The sequence below is a fragment of the Saccoglossus kowalevskii genome, chromosome 5 (assembly GCF_978046115.1).
Source record: "Saccoglossus kowalevskii chromosome 5, keSacKowa6.1, whole genome shotgun sequence".
NCBI classification, from domain to species: Eukaryota; Metazoa; Hemichordata; class Enteropneusta; family Harrimaniidae; genus Saccoglossus; species Saccoglossus kowalevskii.
Genome location: NC_140645.1, coordinates 22714200 through 22741100, shown reverse-complemented (window position 1 = coordinate 22741100; position 26901 = coordinate 22714200). Strand labels below are relative to the sequence as shown.

At 38.2% G+C, this 26901-nt stretch overlaps 1 protein-coding gene across 1 annotated transcript in view; it reads right to left on the bottom strand.

The window, feature by feature from the left end:
• LOC100370560 (high affinity cGMP-specific 3',5'-cyclic phosphodiesterase 9A-like) overlaps positions 1-17968 on the bottom strand; it is a 62593-nt gene extending 44625 nt beyond the window's left edge. Inside the window, exon 1 of the mRNA XM_078010362.2 lies at positions 17639-17968. Within this exon, the coding sequence (XP_077866488.1) occupies positions 17639-17707 (69 nt within the window). The 5' untranslated portion in view covers positions 17708-17968. The remainder of the gene's footprint in view (positions 1-17638) is intronic.
• Between the last annotated feature and the right edge of the window lie 8933 nt (positions 17969-26901).

The window sequence follows — 26901 nt, the reverse complement described above, 5'->3', positions numbered from 1 at the left end:
TATGTTAACAAGTGATTCGTGAGAGTTCAAGTTGTTCTGCTGAAATCCTAACTCAAGTTGGGATGTGGCCGGCCGAACCCAAGCACAATACTTGATGAAATTGGAACGTTTTCAAATGACGTTGTGATTGTGCTCGTTGATTAGCTGCAGTGGTTTGATTCAACTGATATTAAAGGTTTCTAGTCGTCGCGCCGCGCATGTGCCGCATTTGTGTTGATAAACATTGATTTCCCACAATCCAATGCCCTTTTTTCCATGGAAATCAAGAGTACGAGTTTTGACCTGAGCGCAACACTAATAGGTGATTTTCCGTACAATTGCGAGATCTTGCGAGATGCATGAAAGACGCGCGTCGAACATCTGCCGCAAAAATCGAACGATTTGATTTTGAACTAGAATTTCTTTATTTCGTAGCTTACATTGACCGGCCGATCTTCGACAGAGGAATATTGCTTCCGAATACCCTTACTTAATCGAAATTACCTATCATCAAATGTGGACAGCCCATTATTAAGCATGGAAATGTCCCCGAAATACTTTCGCGTTTGTCGAATCTCACGCGATGTTTGACGCCACTACGACGCTATGACCTTTGTTTGTCCTGTTTTTACGTTCGATTTCACGCATAACGCGTGATTCTCGCAGTGAACGGAAAATGGTCTATTACTGCCAGTGACTCCCTCGATACATTCCAGTCACCAAAGAAATTACATAGTTAAAAGCTTAGTAACGTCTCAGTGTGTACTCTTTGGTCTGCGCAAAAGTCGCCATCTTTGCTCATAAGTGTCTTGCACATGCGTAGTGCGACGACAGCTGCCATTAACATTTATAAATATTTATAAAGATGAATGAAAGTCTTTGTTGCGCCGAGAGTACTACATGTGTGCAAATATTACAAATAATCTCGGACATTGACCACAATTATCCAGTGCAACCAATCTCATATATGCATGTATAGCCTGGTTACAAGACGACTGCCCCGCTGGTTACACAATCGCCACTTACGTTTCACCTTTCTACTCCTCGTTCTCCTCCATGGTTAGTGAGCTGATTAATCTTAATATGGTAATGATAGCTGCCATGGCGACGAAAGAGTGACCGTCAATAACGTTGAAAAAAATTAAAGGTATAATAAGCAAAAAAAAAAACAGGCAACAGTTCCGGATATTGAATGTCACAGTTGTTTTTCAGTTGCTGACTTTTATGAGAATATTGCAAGCGTGAGTCCTGGCATACAGTGCAATATGCAGAATCCCAGCAGTATGTCTAGACACTAGAGGACTGTGGGTGACCAGCGGAAACCACACAAAGCGTCACGGTACGATAAACGTGACAAATCCGTTTGTTTGGTAATTCTAGTCTCATACAAAATCAACGACACAGTTCAGTAACACGATTCATAAAGGGCACCTGTGCAGTAATCAATACTATTGGACAGTACTACTTAAAATCTGCGAATATTTTGAGCATGTGAGAGGAAAGGAAACTAGTTTATTAGATTGAAGAGGGTACTTGATCTGGGCGTTCTTTCTACCGCCGAACATCCTCTTAACCCCTCTCACCCAACCTTTCACACTCAAATCACTCACATCCCTCCCTAGAAAAAGTGTATTTTTGTGAGGAAAAAAAAACGACTTCAGTTCAATAAATGCCTTAGTAACCAATGCTGACATTTCAATTTATATTGCTTGAGTTATTGAACATAGATTTTCACAAAACTTCACATTATCAAGAGACCATTAATATGACTCAGTAGTTTTTTTTTCTGCTGACAGTTTCCTCAATTTTCTAGTCTAAGGAGTGGTCCAATAGAAAAAATGTGCAAAATATCTTCCTCCACCTTATTTCGTGTTTCTTAGTTTTTTCCTATGATAAATTTCTGTAATATATTTTTACTATGTTGTAGGAGTGCAGAGTTTGTGTAGTGTTAATGGACCCTGCACGATTTTTTCCAGGATTTTTTCTGTGCATTTTTTTCCGTTTTTCGATTCTTTCATCGCCCAAAGTTTCTAATAATAGGCTATACAATTCGACTTTATGTTGCCATAGTCAGTGATGGGTATTTTAACAAGTAATTGGCCGCATGTGTTGATTTTGTAATGTAGGTATCAAGGAAGGCATAAAATGTTCATGAAGAATGTGAGACGCCTTTCCGTTCACTTATCGGCAGATGAAGAACCAATACCGGTTATTCGGGTCACCTCGGTATTTTACGACATATCTCGGGTCACCTCGGTATTCTACGACATATCTCGGGTCACCTCGGTATTCTACGACATATCTCGGGAGCAGCCGAGATAAGGAAACATGAAACCGTCACAGTCGTGTTCGCAATATGTGTCAACAAACAGTGTATTTTACACGAGTTTTATATATTACTTGAAATCCATACCGAACAGGAAATTCATGACGACCGAGTCACTTTAGACAAAGGCAAACGGTATTTCGAATGGAATAAAGAATGGTGAGCGTCCAGTAAGCATATCAACGAAAACCCTGACGAAACGTGTGACTTGCATTGTTTAATTGAAAGAAACGACGCAATATGCATCCCGAGCGAGCCCCGCCTCTGTACGCGAATCAAATGATCACTGGTAGGATAGTGGTTGTCGCATCAGACTCATGATCGGTAGACCCAAGTTCAAATCCTACATTAGGCTGAACATCAAAGGGTCGACCCTTACCCTGGGTGAGTGTGCCACACAACCCTGTCATGTAGTCCCAAACATGAATATGACTTCTGTGGCAAAATGCACTATCACTATGTCTCGTCACTAGCACTTGCAATTTGCACATACAAAAAAAGGTCAGGAGAGACAACAGTGATACCCAATGTCCGGAACTGTCGCCTGGCACAAAAAAAATATTTAAAAAAAAAAAAAAAAAAGATCAGTGTATTTTTTCCTGATCACGACGCATACTAAAACGTCGACACAATCGATGACAAGGTCTAAACAGCGGCAGTTTTAAGTACGATGATATACATAAACTCAATGCAAACGTGCGCGCCAGTAGACAGTTACGCTAACGGCCCCAGGCTGTAGACATAAATAACATAAATCGATAGTTGACGTATCCATATATTTAGACAAAGCCATTGATGTAATTCCTACAGCTATATGAATTTAATGGATACAATTCTCTTGGATTGATAATGCTATTATGAAATAAGTACTTTATAGATAGTACGCCGAGAGTGGAGATTGTAAATCGGCCAACTACAGTTTATAAACATATTTATAACAATTTGTAAATATCGATCATCAGCTTTCATTCAAATTCAAATATTTAATAATGACTGGCTCGACAGCTCCACATGTCTTCAGGTGACGTAAATACTGCGAATGTACATTTATTCTAAATGAAGAGCTTGCTGCTTGTATGATGTCACTTGCGCACGCGTCAGATGGCCATAGCGAGTCATTGTTTACGAACAAGCGTCTACCCATAAGCCTTTGCGTTTTAGCGTGTGTTGTTATCGTCGCTTGGGACTCAATTCCCGCGCGTGCGCAAGTGACGACCCTCCCGCTTTAATGTTAATTAAAACTCGCGATGTTGTCGGCATATCGTTTCTGGATTGGTAAATCTGAATTCTGCCAGTCATTTTTATTTATAAAACTTTATATTTATAAACCGTTTATAACATCTCCGGCTTTATGCTATTTCATTTATAAAACAACTGTGATACTCAAGCTGGTAAGTAGGGTGTATATCATTATAAATAAAATAAGATGATTTTTTTAAGGTCGTTAATTCATTTACTAATTTTTATTTTTGTCATTTCATTGTTTGTTTATTAATACTGTTATACCAATTTGTTGCCTAACTGTTGTTCCTCAACTAAGATCGTGTAGCTTAATTGACCATTAGTTGAGACTTGTATTAGCAAATCAAGTTAGATAGTGAAGACTAACGCCAGGATGCCTTCACTATAAAATATGTTTGTTTGAATTGAGTTCTTGCCTTAGGTATTCACACAGCACAATCCACATATGGTAAGGCGACGAGTTTGATGTACTCTTTGAACAACATTTGCACAATCTGGCAATTTCATAATTTAAATGCTTGTGAGATTATAATTTTATCATAAAGAAAAATGCATTTGCAAGACACACAACAGTATTCAATTTTAAAACCACTAATACGCATGCGTAGTGAAGAATTTCATAGTTACATCGAACGAAAAGTTACATGTGTGCTACAAGACAGCGTTTTGACGTGGAGATAATTCCTAGTCTAATGTATCTATCTATATACAGTGTCAAACAACAATACTGAAATATAACCGCAATATGGTTTCTCTCAGACTGGGATATGTTGTATGGTATAAATGAAGCCATTGTGGTTGTTAATGACCAACCCAGGATAACATGTGTAATATTGATATTTAAAATATAATGTCAATAATATAAGTGGTTTGCATTACAATAAATGTAACTTCAAAAAAATAGTTTAAACCACAAAGTCAGCTGGTACTTTGGAACAAGTACATACATGTATTGAAAGGTCATTTGTTTGGTCACAGTCCCTCTATCCCTCTATCTATAGAGGGACTGTGGTTTGGTTATTGGAGCGGATTGGTCGTCACCTGCGCACGCGCGGGAATTGAATCCCAAGCGACAAATACAGCGCACGATAAAAACGAAAAGGCTTATGGGTAACTTTCACGGCAGATGGGTTGGTACTATGAGGAAAGACCATAATATGCATTCGAATTAGCAGATCATTGGTGTGACAGCAACATTTTTGTTTTTTGGAAGAAAGCCAAGAAGGGATTTTGATAAGATTTGTTGCTATGTATTGTTGTTATTATCTTGTACTATGCTCCGTTTACATATGATATTATATTTAAATATTTCACTAACTAAAGCCATTCTGTTAGTGTGGATTATGGGATTATGTGTGTTATTATGGTGTTTTGATATGCGTTGTTAACTAATAATTAACTAGACAATAATAAAGTGCGGTGATCGTAATGCAGTGCGTTCGGAATTATGTCGAACTCCCAATTATATCCCTGTGTTTTAGCAATGTTTGAAAATTTGAACCAGTTTACTACTCACTCTATATGTATCAGTCCGCTAATTATATTATATTCATAAACCCAAAGATTGTGCTTACTTTGGTATCATATAAAATAAAACGGTTGGAATCACAATCATGTCAGGTTGAAATACAAGCCTGTAGATTGAAATATAAGCATGTCAATCTGAAATACGTGCATGTCAGCTTGAAATATAAGCATGCACATTAAAAAAACAAGCATGTCAGTTTGAAATACAAGCCTGTAGATTGAAATATAGCCATGTCAATCTGAAATACGTGCATGTCAGCTTGAAATATAAGCATGCACATTAAAATACAAGCATGCCAGTTTGAAATACGAGCATGTGAATTGAAATATAAGCATGTCAAACGCTGTTTTCATAGAAAACTTCAATAAATCTCGTCTTGAATTCTGCTTCGAATGCGAGTTGAACTCAATTAACAGATAGTCATTCTGGCTACCGCGAGCGTCAGCCAAAAATGTGCACATAATAGCTAGTTTTTTTAGAATTTTAGAAAATAATGAAAAAAAAGTTAAATTCTCATCATGAATTGAATTATCATTTCAGAATAAAAATGAAAAAACCGCCCACGCATTTCGATTTTAGAAAATAAATTTACCAGAAACACTTGTTCAGCCTAATCAACAACAAAACAATTAAAATACGACAGACCACATCACGTTGATTACATGCAGTGAACGATAAAAAAACTCTATTTATAAAATGGCTGGTTGACAGTTGTTATGACTACAAATGGTGGCATAGAAATACGTCATTGTCATTTGCAATATATATTGACGTATATATTTGTATATTCGTGTCAACAGTTTTGTCGAGGGGGTGTCGCTCTCCCCAATTACCAATTACGGGCTCGGGTAGCTTCGCATGGGTCCGTACCGAATACGACGCGCCGTGGCGCTAAAAGACGTTCGCGTCATACCTCGAATACAGTGCGTCTGTTCGATTCGGCAGTAACCAAGTGACTTCGAAACTTCCGGGGTCGACACGTTTTGTGTTCCGCAGTACAAACCACGCACAGTGAACGATGTTTTGCGCTGAATGGCAATATAAAACGCAATGAACCGTCATAACAGCCATCACAGAAGTAGAATCTTGTCTGTAATTCTGTGTATTTTCAACTAATGAAATTATAGAAATTCAGTATTTTACTTTTTTTTTGACGTTAAATGTCGTATATTTTACACGTCACTGGGACACATCAACTCATCAAAATGTGTGGAATACTGCTTGACCAATATTTTTCCGGGAAAATATTTTTTTATTCAGCAATCTATTTTTTCTGTATTTGTTCAGTTATGGGACCAAGTTATGATCATTTCCATTTATTTTTCTGTCCACTTTAAATCCGTTAACCTAATACTTTTATTATGCATTAATAATATGGTGAGATTATTTTTATGTTACGTTTTTTAGCGACTAAACCGAATGGAACTCTCTCTAAGTTATAATAAGATTGACATTTGCACTTACTCATATATTTCAACATATTTTGAACAACCTCTTACAAATTGATACTTGATGAAACACACTCGGAAGAACGTCGATTAGTTCTTCGCTTGAGTTGTGCAAATGCGACTACGTCGACCTTTTCCCGTGATGCAATGCGCGAAACCCTGAGAAAACGTTCCAAAGACGCGCACGTTTTGTATTCGAGGTACTGAGAATAGACCCCCCCCCGCGTCTATACATGCTTTAGGTTTTTAGGAACAGGGACAGGGAAAGGGGTGAGAGGTGACCAACCAGTTTGTCTCTACTACTTTCATCTTTAAATTGACATAGACCTATATGAACGTTTACAACAGCTTATAACGATACCGTTTCATTGGGCTGCGCCCGTTGACAAAGACTAGAAGAAAATGCCAGTCACATCTGGCGGCGTGTCCCTTCTGTGGCCATTTAGACAGACTGTTTGTGTGATACACAGGCGATATTTACCAAAGCCGATAAGTGCGAATTGCATTAATACCCAGGAAAATAATATGGAAACGGCAACAACAACCTCGGAAACGACAAAAAAAAAGATTTATATATTGATATGTTAATGCCAAGATAATAACCTACTGTCATGCTGAATTAGAAATTAGCACGTGATCGCACGTGATCGGGTTCACACTAAACTATAAAATAGAAGTCCAATGATAAATCGAGTAACGATTAACAGTACATAAGAATTAGCCAGTTTTTGGTTGATTAGTCAGTTTGAGTGAATTAGTCAGTTGTGGTTTGTTAGTCGGTTTTGGTTGATTAGTTAGCCGTTGTTGATTACTCGGGTGTGGTTAATTGGTAAGCAGTGGTTGAATAGTTATGTGGTTAATTAGTCAGCTGTGGTTGAAGTGGTATGCGGTTAATTATTAGCTGTGGTTGAACACCGATTTCCGTTATTGTTGCCCCCTTGTTATTAGAAAATATAGTTTTTTAGCCATCGGTTTCGGGGTGCATTGGTAACATAATAACCAGTTTTGAAGTGAATTCAGACCGTGGCCGTTTCACAACCCGTGATAGTCATCACAAGGCATGAGCGTTGTGCACGGAGAAGTTGAAGTTGGGGAATTTGACAGGACGTTTCAAAAATATGCGGCGTTATATCCTACACGCGTTTCAGTCGATATCTGAAACTACTTCGAATTAATATAATTTTTAATGATAATTTAAGAAATATTGTGTTAAATCAATATTGTGTTAGGGTATTTTGTGATACTTGGCAATGACGGCAAAAGTTCAATCTGCTTGTATGCTCCAATCAGATTGCCGGAATTTTTATTTCATAGTATGGAGATATAGAAAACTGCTACATTGCTTTATTACACCGAACTGTCATGGTGTATGGGATATATACACTTATTACATTGCTTTATTACACCGAACTGTCATGGTATATGGGATATATACACTTATTACACTGCTTTATTACACTGAACTGCAATGATATATGGGATGAAGACAATTATTACACTGCTTTATTACACCGAACTGTCATGGTATATGGGATATATACACTTATTACACTGCTTTATTACACTGAACTGCCATGATATATGGGATAAAGACAATTATTACACTGCTTTATTATACTGAACTACCATGATATATGGGATAACGGATATGTCTTACGGATAATCATAACCCCCCATTGTTATCGATGCACATTATCGAACACAAATCATAATAATTATATTGACATTTATACTAAATTTGCTTTGAATTCACATGACAGTCTTCCCACAGTTTATTTCTATATAGGAAATATAAAAAAAGATTAAAAGCATAACAGTCACCCTTGGTAAAAGAGCTTCTCGTTCTTCGTGAATAATTGTTGAATGTTGGCGTTTATACGGTGGCGTCCAACCGATTTGTGAGCCCTGCGGCAAAACAGGGGTGTCACTTTACGGCATGTCAATTACCTATTTGCGATGGATCAGTGGTCGCCATTTTATTTATTTTCCGCGACACGGTACGGTATTGGTTCAAGTTGTTTTCTCTTTTCTGTGTCTTAAAAAGGTGATTAGACCCCTGGAGGTTAGCGTTGGATTGCAATTAAACACGATATCAGATAATCATTGGTTGTGTAGTTTGTTCCGTTTCATGTATAATTCATTTATATACTCAATATTTTTGTCGAGTACAAATATTGATATTTTTTAATATCGAAAGTCGTATTCTATGTTTGTCCTTATACATTGTATATTATTTTCATAATTCTATGTCGTTATAAAATGAAGCTAGTCAATAACAGCAGACGAATATTTGCTACCAAATCTCAAACGGTCAAACCAACAACCGCTTTATTCACCCCAGCACTGTACATTGGTGCACCCGGGTGGTCAACGTCTACGTCATTCGATTTCAGTGAAATCAATAATTGAATTGGGATGTGCCCGGGTTTTTAGGTGATTAGCGGCAATTTTATTGGGTATTACCATACGTACGTACGACTGAAACTAATAAGAAAAATATTATGCTTTGATCAAAGGGGCAATTAACAATGCTGATATCACGATATCTAATAATGATAAAGAAGATGGGAAGAGGAGGGGAATAAGGAGGAGAGAAAAAAACAATCTTCAAAACGTCGCCGTGATTAGCCAACAGACCCAATGCGCGCATATTTGAGTTAAGTTCACGACCGAAATATGAATAGAAAACATAAACACTAATTAGAAAGAGTCAATTGTTGTTAAAGGACAACGTTCTTTATATTGTGTTTAGACCGTATTGAATAAAAAAAATGAGAGTCACATTTTGGAATAACGACGCAATATAATTGACTTCCGTTCGTATTTGTTCGCTCGAGCGAGCATTGTACATGAAACGTCAACAATGCTAATAGCCACGTCAGTGCGCAAAGTAGAGGCAACATTTTTTCCGGTAACTGATTTGTTTTCTTCAAAAAGGGTGGATTATGATGCATTTTAATCTCAGTCGATATCTAAAAAAAGAAACATCTGAAAACTAGCAGATTTCAAATGAAAGCTACTCACATGATTGAGTCTGTCGGGCGTGTAAAGTCGGACAGTGCGTGTCGGGGAACTTGAATGCACAGTCGTACTGTGTGCGTCGGGGCGTGTACAGTCGGACTGTGTGCGTCGGGGCGTGTACAGTCGGACTGTGTGCGTCGGGGCGTGTTCAGTCGGATGGTGTGTGTCGGGGAACTTGAATGCACAGTCGGACTGTGTGCGTCGGGGCGTGTACAGTCGGACTGTGTGCGTCTGGGCGTGTTCAGTCGGATGGTGTGTGTCGGGGAATGCACAGTCTGACAGTGAATGTCGGCCGTGTACTGTCGGACAGTATGTTTTGTGTAATGCACAGTCGGACAGTATGTTTCGGGACGTGTACAGTCGGACAGTGTGTGACGGGACGTGTACAGTCGGACAGTATGTTTCGGGACGTGTACTGTCGGACAGTATGTGTCGGGTAATGCACAGTTGGACAGTATGTTTCGAGACGTGTACAGTCGGACAGTGTGTGACGGGACGTTTACAGTCGAACAGTGTGTGACGGGACGTTTACAGTTGGACAGTATGTGTCGGGTAATGCACAGTCGGACAGTATGTTTTGAGACGTGTACAGTCGGACAGTATGTTTCGAGACGTGTACAGTCGGACAGTGTGTGACGGGACGTTTACAGTCGAACAGTGTGTGTTACTACGGAGATCTAAAGAACACAGTCGGAAAAGTGTTATTGCTGGGAGCTTACATCGATTTCTTACTCGGACGTCCAAACTGTTACAATAAGAACTAACGTCAACAAATCTAATTTGCATTAGTCCTTATTCTTGGAAAATCATTAATTATCTTGTCTTGGTAACTGTTACGTGACGCTTGAAACGTGTTTTCTGGAAACAAATAGCTCAGATGTATGCTTTCTTGACACGAATTGTCCGATGTGTGTGGTACCGTGACGATTGGGCTGTGCCATTCAGCGTGGGGTGAAAGGGCTGTACCATTCAATCGTAAGTACGAGTGAGCTGTATCCTTTAGTTGTAGGTGCGAATTGGCTACTTTGCCGTGCAGTCGTAGGCGAGACCCAGGGTGCGACTGAGCTGTACCATTCAGCCATTGGACCGACAGGGCTGTCCAGTCATAGCACAGGGAGCCCAGGAACTATGATCAACGGTACGCACTCCCTATGAGCGGGGGGGGGGTATCGGCTAGTATCTAGTGTAAGAAATAGACAAGGGATGAAGGCTCCAGCCAGCTCACATTTTTTAAACTCGAAAAAATAAACGAAAAGAATGAAAAATAAAATCTAAACAAAATACCAGGTTGAAGAATATTAGTTGCTCCTTCGAATTTCGCCAAAGCCTTACCTACATTTTACCCATATCTGCAGAAAAAATCAAGAAAACTACACAAATTGGCTCCATTTAGGAATTCCTAACGGTTTGTCCGAACGCATGACACCGTTGGAGGCGTGGCCTGTTCAGCATTTGTCAACAACCAATCACAAGACTGGTTACGAACCAGTTGAGCAAGGCTAACCGAGTCGTGACCTCGATGTGGTTCGTCCCTTGTCTATTTCTTACACTAGATACCAGCCGATACCCCCCCCCCCCCCCGCTCATAGAGACTGCGTATTACAGTTGATTATAGTTCCTGGGCTCCCTGTGGTCATAGTGCGACTGGGCTGTATCATTCAGTATTAGGTTCGTCTCGGATGTGCCGATCAATCGTAAGGGAATGACTATTTATTATTTCTAAGGGGGGTCGGGCAATTCTCGGTGAATCAATTGACCTCCCCCTCTTTTTGTAAAAGAGGGTGCTTTCCTTTAGAAAAAAAAATGTGTAACCCCCCTTCAGCCTTGATAAAAAGTCACTGCCCCCTTTGGCTTTTTAAAATATGCTGACCCCCCCCCCCCTCAGGAATAAGAAATGGTCATTCCCTAAGTGCGACTGGTCTGTGCCACCCAGTGGCATTTATAGCTGGACTGTGCAATCAGCCAGTAATACGGCGGCTGTAAGTCAAATCAAAATGAGGAACCATGATTGGTTATCATTGCTGGAACCCCACTTTTATGTGCTTCAACTCTTTTTAAAAATGTGTAAATATGCATGCGTTCCGTGGGCGCGTACGTGGTGTATATCATTATAATGTATCAATTGTTGATTAACTTACAGCTGCATGTGGATTTAATTTAAAGCCGAGTGGTCCTCACCTGCGCACGCGCGGAAATTGAGTCCAAAGCGACGATAACAACGCACGCTAAAAACGCAAAGGCTCATGGGTAGACGCTTCTTTGTGAACAACGACACGCAGGTGATGAATCCCCCGCTTTAACGGAGAATATTGTTATTATTATTCAATTCAATAAACGATGTGTAGAAGTGTACTCACCAAGTCGAGTAGGGTTATTCTGAAGTGCAACAGTTGTCCCACCGCGTCTTGTTCGACATGCGCGCATGCGACGTATGCAACGCGTGCAATTCACATTTGTTTACACGTAGCTTGCACTGCACGATGACCACCGCCCTCGCTCATTTTGTGGCCACGATCGATGTGCTTTTTGGCTTATCCATCAAATTCCCGGATAGGTCAATAAGTCTCGCGTGAATAACGTGAATCAACACTTGCCTCTAAATACTGAGAGTGAATTCACGATGGTGATTAAAAGCGATGTGGGTAGATGTTTCATTCGTTTCGTTTTAATTATGACCACCACTGTACAAGTCATTCGAAAATAATATATCTATATATATATCCAAGCTCACTGTAACCGCGCCATGAAACGATACGTCTGGACGAGGCCTGGGCAGTCTCATAATAATGGCACCGCTTATCTTTTCTGAGACAACAGAGACAACATACTTTTCATGAAGGGAGCAAGATGGCCAATATTAAACGAAAACGTGACAGTAGTGTGAAAAATCATACATTCTTATCGTGAGATAATCCTGTTGGATGACGCACATGTAAGATGACACATGAATAGATCGCCCATGGTGACGGCTTGCTCGACTCGTCCTTGTTATTTGGATCAGGTATTAATCGGAAATTGAGATTTATTTAATCAAACATTACAACGCTGTATTAAAAAGAGCTGGATAACTGATGTTCTTACGGAAGGATACTCCCTTCTCGATTTGAATGGTCACCCCTTAATCCGTTTCAAGAGAACATTTTTGATCATTGTTCAAACCGGCCCATGTGTAAGCCGGAAACCTGTTTAAGCCGACCGCTGTGTAAACCGAGAATGATAAATACTGTAACTTTGTTTCAGTTCCTGCAATTAAAGCGGGGGAGTCGTCACCTGCGCATGCGTCAGATGGCCATAGCGTGTCATTGTTTACAAACAAGCGTCTACCCACGAGCCTATGCGTTTTAGCGTGTGTTGTTATCGTCGCTTGGGTCTCAATTCCCGCGCATGCGCAGGTGACGACCCTCCCGCTTTAAGATTTGCTTCATAAAACTTCAGTCTAAGTCGTCTGGATGCCGAACACCTCTGAACCAAAATTCCGCGTTCTCCGACGGTGTACGGGTTGCACAAGTTGCACGCAGTACAAGTCTGAACTACTAGTAGATTCGCGCATTTCTCCACAGACTTTATTTATTTATAGATCCAACATAATTCCATCTACTACAAAACACGTCTTTTTAAGATTTCCATTAAATAAGTTGACATTAAATTGATGTATGCATACAGTTATTCGTTAACATGGGAATGGCGGCAGATGTTAGTAGTCTGTCAGTTTTATTTTATTTTAATAGATACGACAAATCCCGGCCTGGTTCATTCGTCATTACATATAAAGCGGTGAACGCATGATGTCACGATTATCAGAGAAGAGAGTCCATTTTGAAATCAACTTCCTGCAACAGAGAATTCGCTGCGTCTAAGTGTGTGTCACGGGGATTGCATAAAGTTGGGTTGGTTGCGCCAACATTTTCGCCGAGCAACTACAAATTAATTTGTTCAGTGTTACAAATGCGATAAATACTCTCCACATTTGGGGTTCAGTCGATTTAAGTGGTCTATTTTTTTAGCTGTTCAAGTTGTAATGAATGATACGTACATTCCGCGAATTGTGTTCACACTTTCGTTTATATTGTGAAGTGGTCGTGCACATCTTTTATTTTTCATTTCCACCAACAGCAGTTGTTTCTACAAAATCCAGCCTCCTTCTCTGTTTTTAAAAGAATCTCTTATTATTATGTCAAAGGTGTAGCTTTCACGCAGTAATCACGTGACAACTGGCGTCTTACATATCGCGGTGACCCCGAGGCTTCCGCGGCAGTAATTGGTTTACTAATTAACCACATGTTATATCAGATATCATTCTAATTAGCTTGGTCATCGTACACAGCGAGTAATTATCTACATATAAACCGATCAGTGTTATCCCAAGTAATTACCATTACAGTGTGGATGAAAGTCACGTGATTTTACGCGATTTTTTTTATAAGTTTACGTGAGCCTATTTACAATACACCTTGAGGTATATTCCGTACTTCGAGGCTCGAAGCCAGGTGACTAGAAGGAAAGTCTTGTGCCAGTGTTCTGGTGACGACATATGAGGATATAAATGACAGATGCGTACAACAATCGGAGAGGGAGAATAACAAGGATAATATAGGACTGAAAAAATGTGAGATTATTTTGTAGCTTATCAAATACTTCCTTTATGGCATTTAGTCAACGAACGTTATCTTCGCACAAGGAAGTAACAAAGATACTCCTGACATATATAATTCTATGATATATGGCAAGACCTAGTAAAACTCTTATAAGTTATAAAGTGCTTATCGTTCATAGACAAATAGACACATGGACGCATCTGAATTATTCAGTTTTTGAATGTCTGGCGAATAAATAATTCAAATGTACTATTAATTTAGGAATATACTAGTATTTAAGTGAAACATTGCCTTGCACTCACTAGACACGCCATTCCCAAATTCAACTTTCAGCTTGCCGTGCCATGACATACATGCACGTGCGTGCAGCCAAAACAGTGGCACATAGAGTGACGTTCTACTGTGTTTTTAATACCTTCACATTAAAGCGCGGTGGTCGTCGTGCAGCGCGTGTTCGAATTTCATGGAAACAAACAATGTATTTTACACCCGTTGAGTCCCATATCGAACAGGACGCGCCACGTCGAATGACGCCCTTTAAGAGACGCCCGTTATCACGATCTGTATCTATTAAACGTGTTTTACTTTCCAATAAGTTTTGAACAGATAAGCATACCATGGGTATACACTGTCGAAAGGATTACATTATCTTGGCGACTTTAATCTATTCCAATCTCGCCAATTAGTTGTGCATGTGCTATGTCTTCTCACCGCTGTCTCTGTTATAATTCCCAATAACCGCACAGGAAATGTCCACCATCTGTCATTTATGATTTGACGCTGCTTTTACGTCAATATCCTTTACGTGTGTTCTAGAACACTGAATACTCATTTAATAATGTGAGCATGACACTATGAATTACAAATAACTGCGATTAGATTAGAAATGTAGATTTTATTAAAATTGTTTTTATGTTCAGGACATAGAATGTCACTGTTGTCTCTCCTGACGTTATTGTATATGCAAATGCTAGTGCTGACATATAGTGCATTAATTTTTTCATGTGAAAGGGATATGCGGCCATCTTCCTATCAAATGGCAATTTTAATGCGCTATCCTTGCGTCAACTAGACCCTGTCAAACACAAGCACCTGCGGTCCATAACCAAGGTTCCCCCAAAGACGCATTCTTGGCCAGTGGAATGGGTCTGATGCGACAACCACTAGACTACCGGTGATTTATTTATTTACAAATCATTGTTTTCATAATTGCAATACACAAATGCGACAACAAAAATAACGGATGTCAGATACACAGTGACTATACTGAGAAGACAGAATTGGTTTTAATATATTTAAGTAACGGCTATGATAATTGGAACTGCAATACGTCCCTCTCTGAGTTAAGGACATTCGACGATATGTGTATGGTTTGTACCGTGTTTCGTCGCGGTGTGTCAAATTATGATTAAATGTAGTCGGGATGCATATATAAGTACATTGATACCGATTTGTGTTCGTGCTTGTTCGATTTCTTAACGTGTTTGCTGTCCCTTTTACGGCTGACAAGTCAAGTACATGCTTGTTTTAGTAAATCGTATCGGTGTCATTAGAAATTAAATGCCGTAAAATGGTGACTAGCACCCGCCTTGATATTACGGAAGCATTCATGGTAGACTAATCATAGCACGGGGACACATTGAATGTCACGGCTGAATTTGCAATTGAGTATATACTATCCGTTGTAGCCGAGGTTAAGATAATATATACTTTATTCATTTCATAACACCACATTGGATCCGTGCCACTATACTGACGTTATAATGTTGTCATTTTCAGATAATAAACTTATAAGTATACAATTTTAATTAGGGTTTTGATTTAAAGGAGAAAAAATAAACAATTAACTTATCGTCGTCCCCTAATGAGCTCATTAAGTATCGTTGCCTAGCAGAAAACTAAATTAAATTTTAATGGATCGTGACAACTATGGTTCTGTCTTCAAGTAGATTCCCCGACCTATTGTGACTCGGCTCCTTCAAAAATTCAGCGTCGCCGCCGTTTTGCTCTAAGCGTTGACATGTTGTTATCAGTACATTCCTTTCGTAATGGGTTAACAGAAGTAGGTATATACAATGCAAGTAACTTAGACTACGTTCTTCTAATTTAAATTTACGTACGTCACATATAACTCAGATTTTAACAAATTGGAGAATCGTTTGTTTTGTTCCTGGGTGCATGTTGATGTACCCACAATACCGAGCACGTATACATAAATATGAAATAATTGTACGTAATCATAATTCAAAATATGTATGTTGTGTGCGATTAAAAGTTCCATGTTACTAGTAGACGATGGCGTGTGACTGGTGAAGTATGTCAACGTTCGCTTTGAGAACAAACACGCAGTTTTTTTTTTTAATAATGTTTCTGTGCCAGGCGACAGTTGAATGTCACTGTTGTCTCTCCTGACTTTTTTTCTATTTTGTAAGTGCGAATTGCAAGTGCAAGTGCAGACACATTTTGCCACAGAAGTCATATTCATGTTTGGGACTACCTGACAGGGCTGTGTGGCTATCTCCGTATCAAATGGCAATTTTAATGCGGTCGAACACAAGCACCAACGGACCTTAACCAAGGTTCCCCCAAAGTCGCATTCGTTAGTGAATGCCAGTGGAATGGGCCTTCCCATTGAGTCTGTGGCACACTCACTCAGGGTAGGGGTCGACCATGTTGATGCTCAGCCTAAGGTAGGATTTAAACTTGGGTCTACCGATTATGAGTCTGATGCGACAACCACTGAGCTAGCAGCTATCCACGTCGCCTCAGAGTTATAACTGGAGACTAATATTACTCCCACCTTCGCTCTTCGCTGACAATTAAAATACAATATGACCCGATCTTGATTCAATAATTGATTTGATAAGCCTGCCCATTACTTGAACAGATTAATTAATAACCCGTCAACGTTCCACTGTATCTGAAGGCATTGGAGGAGTCCATAGGGCATGTAAACCGACAGATCGTCAACATATTTAGTAATTAAACCCTTCAACATGCATATGGTAGTTTATTTTACGATGACTTTTTTTCAAAACAACCGGAACCGGTCGTCTTGGTGAGATCGGCTTCGCGTTACAGAGGAGCGTGCAATGTAAATGTTATCACCGATAAAACATGCCGTGACAGTTAATCGCGACGACTAAACAGTATCTCCGCGAACACATTGACATCTCGTACATGTACTTATCATATCACCGGGCTGTTATTCATCTGGGCAGGCGATAAAAACAATACATTTCGATACTGGCATCCGAGGGGAGCTGACAGATTGTACGATGAATACGAACACAACGCGCATTGAACTAAACGAGAACGACAGTCTAGGCAGTTCATCCACCCTTCCACCATCACTTCACAATAATAAAACACGGGATTGGATTCAAACCCCGATACGTTTCAACGACCAACATTTGGTGCTTGATGGCAATACGACACGGTCGCGGCAAGACTGCACTCCTTGCGTAAGCGTGTTTACAGCAAAATTGAAATAACGTACCTTCTGTGGCTTGCCCTTTACGTCCAGGTATATGGTTTTAGACATATCGTGCGAGGCACCGTTCCCCATGTTGATGCCTTGATTCAGTCAGCGATAAGTCCGCTATTTGTCTCGTAGAATCGGTACAACTCCCCTCCACTGATTTCCTTCCGTGTCGTCTTTACTTGCCACGACGCGCGATTCGATATCTCATAGAACAGATGCTTCTACTCGATGACAGCGCTAACTCTATTACGTTCACGGCAAAGATGGTCTTCACACGTGATACTGGTGTGTGAGAATTGACTCAGTCTCACTGAAAAGATGATAACTCCATGGAAACAACGCCGATGCCACTGATAAACACAACGACAAAACGGCAAGGGCTTTACAACGCTGGTGACGTCACACCCCCTGCTGACCGTATCGGTGATTCTAACGAAGCCACTCACAATGCAGGATGTGTGTTCAGTCATCGGTTGCTAGGCGACGAAGCGAATTATTGAGCTTCATCACAGATTGGAAGATCATCTTTAATTTTTGAGAGGTGTTTTTCGAAGTGTTTAATACACCGCAGCATAGATATGCCAAAGCGTGTACCTAAGTACGGTCGAAATCAGACTCGCCTTCGCGTGCGTCTGTTTACCACATTGACAGTGTACATATGAGTTACCATAACAACAAGGAGATCTTAGCCAAACATGGAAGGGTCACTGCCGTAGTAAAGGTTATAAGGACAACTGTTAATGTTTGGAACTCGCTAAAGTTGTCCCCCTGTTCACCCAACCTGGGGATATACCGATTACATTTTGTTCTATTTGCTCCACCATCTGACCAAAAAGTCAGAGGTCGTCATCGTGTTTTTCCCGGGATATACTTTACCACCAAGTTTGCAATTATATATAATCGTCGGTCTCATCTTCGCAAATGTGTACAAATTAACCGAAACCAACTGTAGCGAAGAGTAATTGTTCCTCCGAAATTAATTGCGGATAACATCACTTGTTGTCTCCATAGTGACTAGTTTAGGCAGTCAGTACTCAAGATTGGGCCGGGACCTTTAATGTCATTATGAAGTTGGTTTAGCCTGCGTAATAGTCAAGCGTTCAACTGCACAGGATATGAATTAACACCACGTGACTGAGTGGTATTAAGAATGCGAAGACATTAATGACGTCAAGTCAAGATACGTGTGAAAGTGGACCACACCTGCTGTCCAAAACAATCATGGTGATAGTATTAGTAAGCTGCTGTAAATTAGTATAGTACGGCTTAAGTATTAGCCGGATTTTATTTTTGCTTATTTCGCTGATCTTACTTGAATATTCAAACCTAATAATAGAATGTATTGTCTCCTTTACCAGCAGTGACTTTAGATATATGTATTTGTATAAATAATAATATTGTAACACAAATAGTGTCATTGTTTCACCATTCTAGGCACTGAAAATGTGTAATGTTTCTTATTAACCTTTGAACAATTATACATTTTTTGAAATATGATTGCTATAACTGTATAGCTGATTTGCGTTGTGGTTCATGCAAACAGTTTTGATGTACAGTCACAACATATGCAATATACTTAATGCGAATGGTCGCCGAGGTCTCGCAGAGAGCGAGACATTCACGTGACTCGTTTTGCTCTCAAATAGTGTTCAATTTTCTACCGTCATCGTGCTCACGATTCTTCAGGCTTATGTTACCATGGTATTAGGGAAAGTCGATGCGATAACATGAGAGAATAGAAAATTATTTGAGTGGTAAAAAAAAGTCTCATGTTTTTCTTTCAGCGAGATCTCGGTAGCCGTTTAAGTCGGACATTTATTCAGCGAAATTATGGAAACCAAATACGTTGTATACAAAAAGTGTATTTTTAATTTAATGTAAAGATCGGCATATGCTGTAATTGTACCGACATGTATCGCCATGCAGCGCGTGTACGCATTTTGTGTGAACTAACAATGACTTTTATTTACGTGCGTTGTATACGTTACATGGAACCCTTTGGTGTGCCAATTTCCATTTGTTGTGCTATTGAAACGAAATTTGAAGATCATATTTCAGTCTTTTAGAATTGTGCTGCCCTGAGAGACATTTTGTATTCCACTTTTTTTTCAGATACGTTCCATGATATCGGCGACATGAAAATGTCATTTTTGATATTATGATTATGATCACGTGATTTTTGTTCACATTTCTGTCTTCTGGATTTTGTATTTCTGTAAAGAAAGACAGACGAATTACTATATATGGCGTATGCCGAAAAGCGCACAATATATCACATTGGTATTGGCTTAGATATACACAATATATCACGTTTGAACAAGGTACACAAAAAGTATCACATTGGTCTTCAAACAGATAACTAAATATTCACGATATATCCCATTGATAGGTAACTAAATATACACGATATATCGCAATGATAGTTAACTAAATATACACGATATAGCGCATTGATAGTTAACTTAATATACTCGATATATCGCATTAATAGTTAACTAAATATACACGATATGTCGTATTGATAGTTAACTAAATATACACGATATAACGCATTGATAGTTAACTAAATATACACGATATATCGCACTGATAGTTAACTAAATATACACGATATAGCGCATTGATAGTTAACTTAATATACTCGATATATCGCATTAATAGTTAACTAAATATACACGATGTATCGCATTGATTGTTAACTAAATATAAATTATATATCGCATTGATAGTTAACTAAATATACACGATAGATCGCAATGATAGTTAACTTAATATACACATTATATCGCATTGATAGTTAACTAAATACACACGATATATCGCATTGATAGTTAACTAAATATACACGATATATCGCATTGATAGTTAACTAAATATACACGATATATCGCATTGATAGTTAACTAAATATACACGATATATCCCATTGATAGGTAACTAAATATACACGATATATCGCATTGATAGTTAACTAAATATACACGATATATCGCATTGATAGTTAACTAAATATACACGATATATCGCATTGATAGTTAACTTAATATACACAGTATATCGCATTGATAGTTAACTAAATATACACGATATATCCCATTGATAGTTAACTAAATATATACGATATATCGCATTGATAGTTAACTAAATATACACGATATATCCCATTGATAGTTAACTAAATATATACGATATATCGCATTGATAGTTAACTAAATATACACGATATATCCCATTGATAGGTAACTAAATATACACGATATATCCCATTGATAGTTAACTAAATATATACGATATATCGCATTGATAGTTAACTAAATATACACGATATATCCCATTGATAGTTAACTTAATATACACAGTATATCGCATTAATAGTTAACTAAATATACACGATATATCGCATTAATAGTTAACTAAATATACACGATATATCGCATTGATAGTTAGCTAAATACACACGATATATCGCATTGATAGTTAACTAAATATATACAATATATCACATTGGTCTTGAACTAATTATTCACGATTGGTTTTGAACATAACATACACGATGCATTGTGTTTTATCACACTGGCCTTAGTATAAATATACGTGACGTATCTCATGGGGATTGGACTAACTATGAACGATAAATGGTAATCTCGGAGGCGGACATCCGGACATTTTCATCGCATGGCAACCATTACGGTGAAAACAAAGGCCAGACAAATCTCAGAAAACGGTACTTTGGGATGGTTGTTGAGACTCCCATGAACAGTGTAACAAGATTACCCCTGCGTGTGTAACACATATAAATTTGATTGTTCAGGATTACTTCAAAGTTGAGTTCATGTTGTTTTCTCGAATTTTCACCGGCGTTCCGCGTTCCTCAGCAGCGCGCGCAGAGCCCATAGAAATACGTGGTACTGTGGAGCAACGTGGAACGTCTTGTGACGTAGCTCCACCCCGAGGATTAGCTTGATATCGCCCTTGTAATCCACGCGATATTTATTCCAAGGCGCTGATTATGGTAGATTAGCTGCAATTTTCAATTTCCCTCTTCTGTAATTGTCGTCTGCTCATCACACAACTAACTCGTCGCTGTATAGGTCAGATCGTCGTGCATGTATACTGCGCTGCCATGGTTTCACTCTCTGTTCCTGTTCTTATTAAAATAATACCTGCTGGTTGTACTTTGTATGTATAAGCCTATGAGTGGTAATGTGTTTCCGGATATAGGGCGTTACTGTCGTTAGGAGATGGAGATTGTCCATATCTTGTATGGTGAAATGAAAATGTTGGCTCTGATGATCAAGGTAGATGGTTTCACATAAGTAAAATTAATGTTATTTTGTTTATTTTTACACATGTGACATAAAATAAAACGATTTGAGTTTTTAATGACGAAATATATTTTTGTTTGTTGAAAGCGCTCTATCTAATCATGATGGAAAACTATCATCACCCTGGAAACTTATTTATTATTAAATTATGTGCCATTATTTTTAAATGTTTTCACAATAATAATATTAATAATAATATATTATATATGATTTTTTCATCCAACGTCACCTAGCAACATTTTGCGACATGAAGAAATAATCGCACCACTGAAACATGTGTGAAAATTCGAATTTTGCCATTTTCTATGATGTCCACGTGATTCGTTATTGCATGGGGTACCATACTTGAGACTGTAACTCCCGAGGTGCTACTTTTGGAACGTCATGCAGCGTTTATACCAACGATCATAATGTAATATATCGATAATGACTGCAAGCACATTAAATTCAAGCATTAAAACATAATACTAATATGTCCAGATACAGATTAAAAGGCGGCAGTCGTCGCGCCGCGTTCTGTTTGATATGGGACTCATAGCGACGCACACAAAGCGTGAAAATACATTGTTTATTTACATGAAATTCGAACACGCGCTGCGCGACGACCACCGCGCTTTAACTGATTATATTCACATTTTCAGGGGAAAACAGTCTAATGAAGATTCTGTATGTATGTATGATTACGTCATTGCTCTAATTTACCCAGAATTCAATGCAAATAAACAAAATCTTTACTACATCGCACGTCTTTGTCAAAGCGCGGTGGTCGTCGCGCAGCGCGTGTTCGAATTTCATGTAAATAAACAATGTATTTTACACGCGTTGTATACGTCGCTATGAGTCCTATATCAAACAGGACGCGGCGCGACGACTACCTCCCTATAATGTTATACCTACATGGAGATAGCAGCCAATGTCGAACATATTATCGATAAATTGCGTCATACCATTTTGTCCAGGATGTGCTTCCGTCTTCAAACAATATGAATCCAAAGATTGTATGTATGTATGTATTTATTTGAGATACCAGCATGTTTGCCCAATTACAGGCACTCATAGAATTCAAATACACAAATATTTACAAAAATATAATAACCCAGTGCTCAACTTATGGCATTTAAAACAGATGTCTTAAAAGAAGATAGACTCGTACATCGAGGGGTAAAAGCATATTTTCTGAGATTACTATGACAAAGAGGCAGTTTGAAAGGATGCACGGAGCGGAGATTTCTGGAAGTAGCATGAAAAGGAATGTTGGAAATAGTGTAGGGAGAATCAAAAATATTATTAAGTCATTTATACAAAAAGACGAAGTCAAGGAAATTTCTACGATTCTCAAGTGACAATAATCTAAAATGGACCCGCTCAACTTTACCAACCAGGTATTTTTGATGTTGTGACCAGATTTGGGTACAGTATTCGAGACGACTTCTAATTAGCGAAATATACAAACTGCGTAGATATGTAATACTGGTAAATTGTCTACATGTGCGCTTTATTAGACCTACCAGATTTCAAATTTCCATGTGAAAGCTGGCCATCTGGTAATAAATTGTTTCAAATTGTAACCGGATTGTTTACATGCCTCAGTATTGGGTTACCAGATTGAAGACATTATAACCCCTGAAGTGACGCGCAGTGTTTGTATCTCCTGTTAGATTTTTAATTGAAAAAACATTACTGATTCCCAGATTGGCATAAATTCTGCATTGAAAATAACCCTGATATCACACCAGTGTATAGTCACATCTTCAAATAAAAAAAATATAAATATTTACATGATCTCTGACAAATAATTGTAATTATCCCACAGTATATACATTGCTGTTAAAATGTAAAACAGTGATTTAAATCACGTTAAATAAACCATAAATTGTATTTAACATTGTCTTCTCATTTACATATACAATAGCATTTGCATACAATCTAGTATTTTTTTCATTTTCAGTATAAACTCATAGTAATGAAAGAAAAACGGACATGGCATTTAATCTTTGTATCATCCTGAACATTCTTCCATATATAGTCATACATTGATGTCTCTTATGATAACATAGCCATCATCCTTTCTGATGTCTTTATAAATACCATAGTTGCTATGACGATATTGATAATTGAAATCAGGCACAATTACTGAATAGGTCTTTGTTATTGTAGGCAATCTCAATGTTAAATTCGTCGGCTTTAATCCCGTGGGGTTATAAATGTTAAAACTTGGATATTCTAGCTTTGATCCAATCTGATTAGAATGTAGTAGGTAGGTAGATGTAGGTATTTGCAACATTTTTTTTTATTTTTTATTTTATTTATTTCTATTTTTGTTTATTTATAGATATTTTTGTTGTTGCTCTTCCAGTTGGGTTTATATTGACAATTCGTGCGAGTAATGACCCTCTTCTTTAACTTAATACTGTCTTAAATTTTCCGTAATTAATGGACGTCAGAAACGTCAGGGCATGCTAATTTATTTAACCGGTTTGTTTATACCATTTATCACATATTATATATTCCACAAAGTAAAAGTACATTTTCTGTCATTAATTGTGCGAATTGTATGCAAATTCATAATTTTACCAGAAATCGAAGTGTCGTTACAACAAAGAGAGAAAAATAAAAAGAATGCACTGTACACTAATGCCAAAAATAAAATAAAAAGTTAACTGGAAGAAAACACTTTTTTTCAGACCTGCATTTCTGTTTTAATTGGTTGTTGAATGTTACACAGCTGCAAACTTAGGGATATGTTATGGGAGTGGCGGATCAATTGCAAGGTTTTCACTAGAAGCAAATTTGGAGGCCGTTGCGAATATTATATACGTCATTTCCTACGGGTAGTCTGTGACTTATACTCGTGTATGCTTCACACTTATTTACGTTTTGTGCACGTGCAGGTAACTAGTTTGCAATAGCATTTGAAGATAAAATCACGGTGTTGTTCGGAACATACGTGTACGTGGCCTTATTAATAAAACAACTTACGGGGAACATTGTCACCTCAGATCGCGAGCTAGTACTGAGCAATGAGTTTCTTAACAGACATTCGCATCGCGATTGCTTGGCAAAAAATGTAACCTAATGACATCACGATATTATTGACATACACTTCTGAAATCAGAGGTTTTTTCACCTTTTTCCGTATTTATAATCTATATAATACCAATTCAAAATTGTATTTGTGGAACTTTAGTATTATCATTAAATATTTAATTCAAGTATTTGACATGTGAAATAAGTATATTTTAGCAGATTTATAAGTATTATTATTTACATTATTCATTTGCCTGTCACGTTAATTTTAAAGCGGGAGGGTCGTCACCTGCGCACGATAACAACACACCCTAAACACGCAAAGGCTCGTGGGTAGACGTTTGTTTGTAAACAATGACACGCTATGGCCAACTGTCGCATGCGCAGGTGACAACTCCCTTGCTTTAAGATAAATATATGTCTGGAGTAAGTCACACCATAGCCCTGGAAAACATAGAGCTGGTTCTTTATTCTTTACATCGTACTAAATAAATAATAACTTAATGTATATTAACCTATAATAATGATAACACGAAGAAGATAACATATAATCCCCAATTTCGCTCAAATTTCCGCAACTCTAATTGAACGACCAGTCCCACAGAGTTTTTAATCTCGGGGTCACTATCGTAAGAACTTACCAACGGATATGCGAGACACCCAAGGGGTCTAGCAATTATGTCTCATATTGGGAAAGATATCAAAGAGATCGTCTTGCTGTTGGTATGTGTGTGATACATCTATTTTTTTCTGTTATTAGAGGTGTGATTTTCTTGTAAATTTCAAGTTGTTTCAATGGGGTATTCTTTTAAATTTGATGCAAAGAGTTTTTGTCTTGGAATCTTTTTCAAGGGGTTCGATTAATAATTACCCCCAAAATTCAAAATTTAAAATAACTACATAATAATGCCTTTCCGTTATTTAGACCACCCAATGTTACCTTCATTCTCGGGCCGCTCAAGGTTATATGTGGTCCCTTGTTGGAATCACTCAGCAATAATATTATCTCCGCCATTCCTGGGGTTGTTCAGCGATAACCTCCCCCTGTTATTGGAACCACACAGAGATAATATTATCTGCCCCAGTTATTGTGGCAACATGGGGATAATATTATCTTCCCCTGTTTTTAGGACAACCCAGGGATAATAACATCTCCCTTAAGCTTGTTACTGGGACTCAGGATGATATTATCTCCCATGTTCTTGGAACCACTCAGGAATAATATTATCTCCCCAGTTCTCAAGTTCCCGTGGTGACCATTACTGAGAAAGCAGAGATAATATTATCTCATTTTTTCTTGGCAATACATGGAACCAGCGAGCTGTTATTCTTTCTCCGGTGATGTTCAGTTCATGGGAGTAATGGCTTAATATTCATATTAATATGAATATACCGTACATTAATATATTATTAATTAATTCTTTATAATTTGATGCAAAGAGTGTTTGTCTTGGAATTTTTTTCAAGGGGTTCGATTAATAATTACCCCCAAAATTCAAAATTTAAAATAACTACATAATAATGCCTTTGTGATATTAAGACCACCCAATGTTACCCTCATTCTCGGGCCGCTCAAGGTTATATGTGGTTCCTTGTTGGAATCACTCAGCAATAATATTATCTCCGCCATTCCTGGGGTTGTTCAGCGATAACCTCCCCCTGTTATTGGAACCACTCAGAGATAATAGTATCTGCTCCAGTTATTGTGGCAACATGGGGATAATATTATCTTCCCCTGTTTTTAGGACAACCCAGGGATAATAACATCTCCCTTAAGCTTGTTACTATGACTCAGGGTGATTAATTTTAATTATTTAATATATTATATTAATATACCGTTAGGGGGCGCATTGGTGCTGTCATGGTGCCCCAGTTTGGCAACAGGTAAACTATTGAAAATTCGTCGTACAAGAACATTGTTTTTGT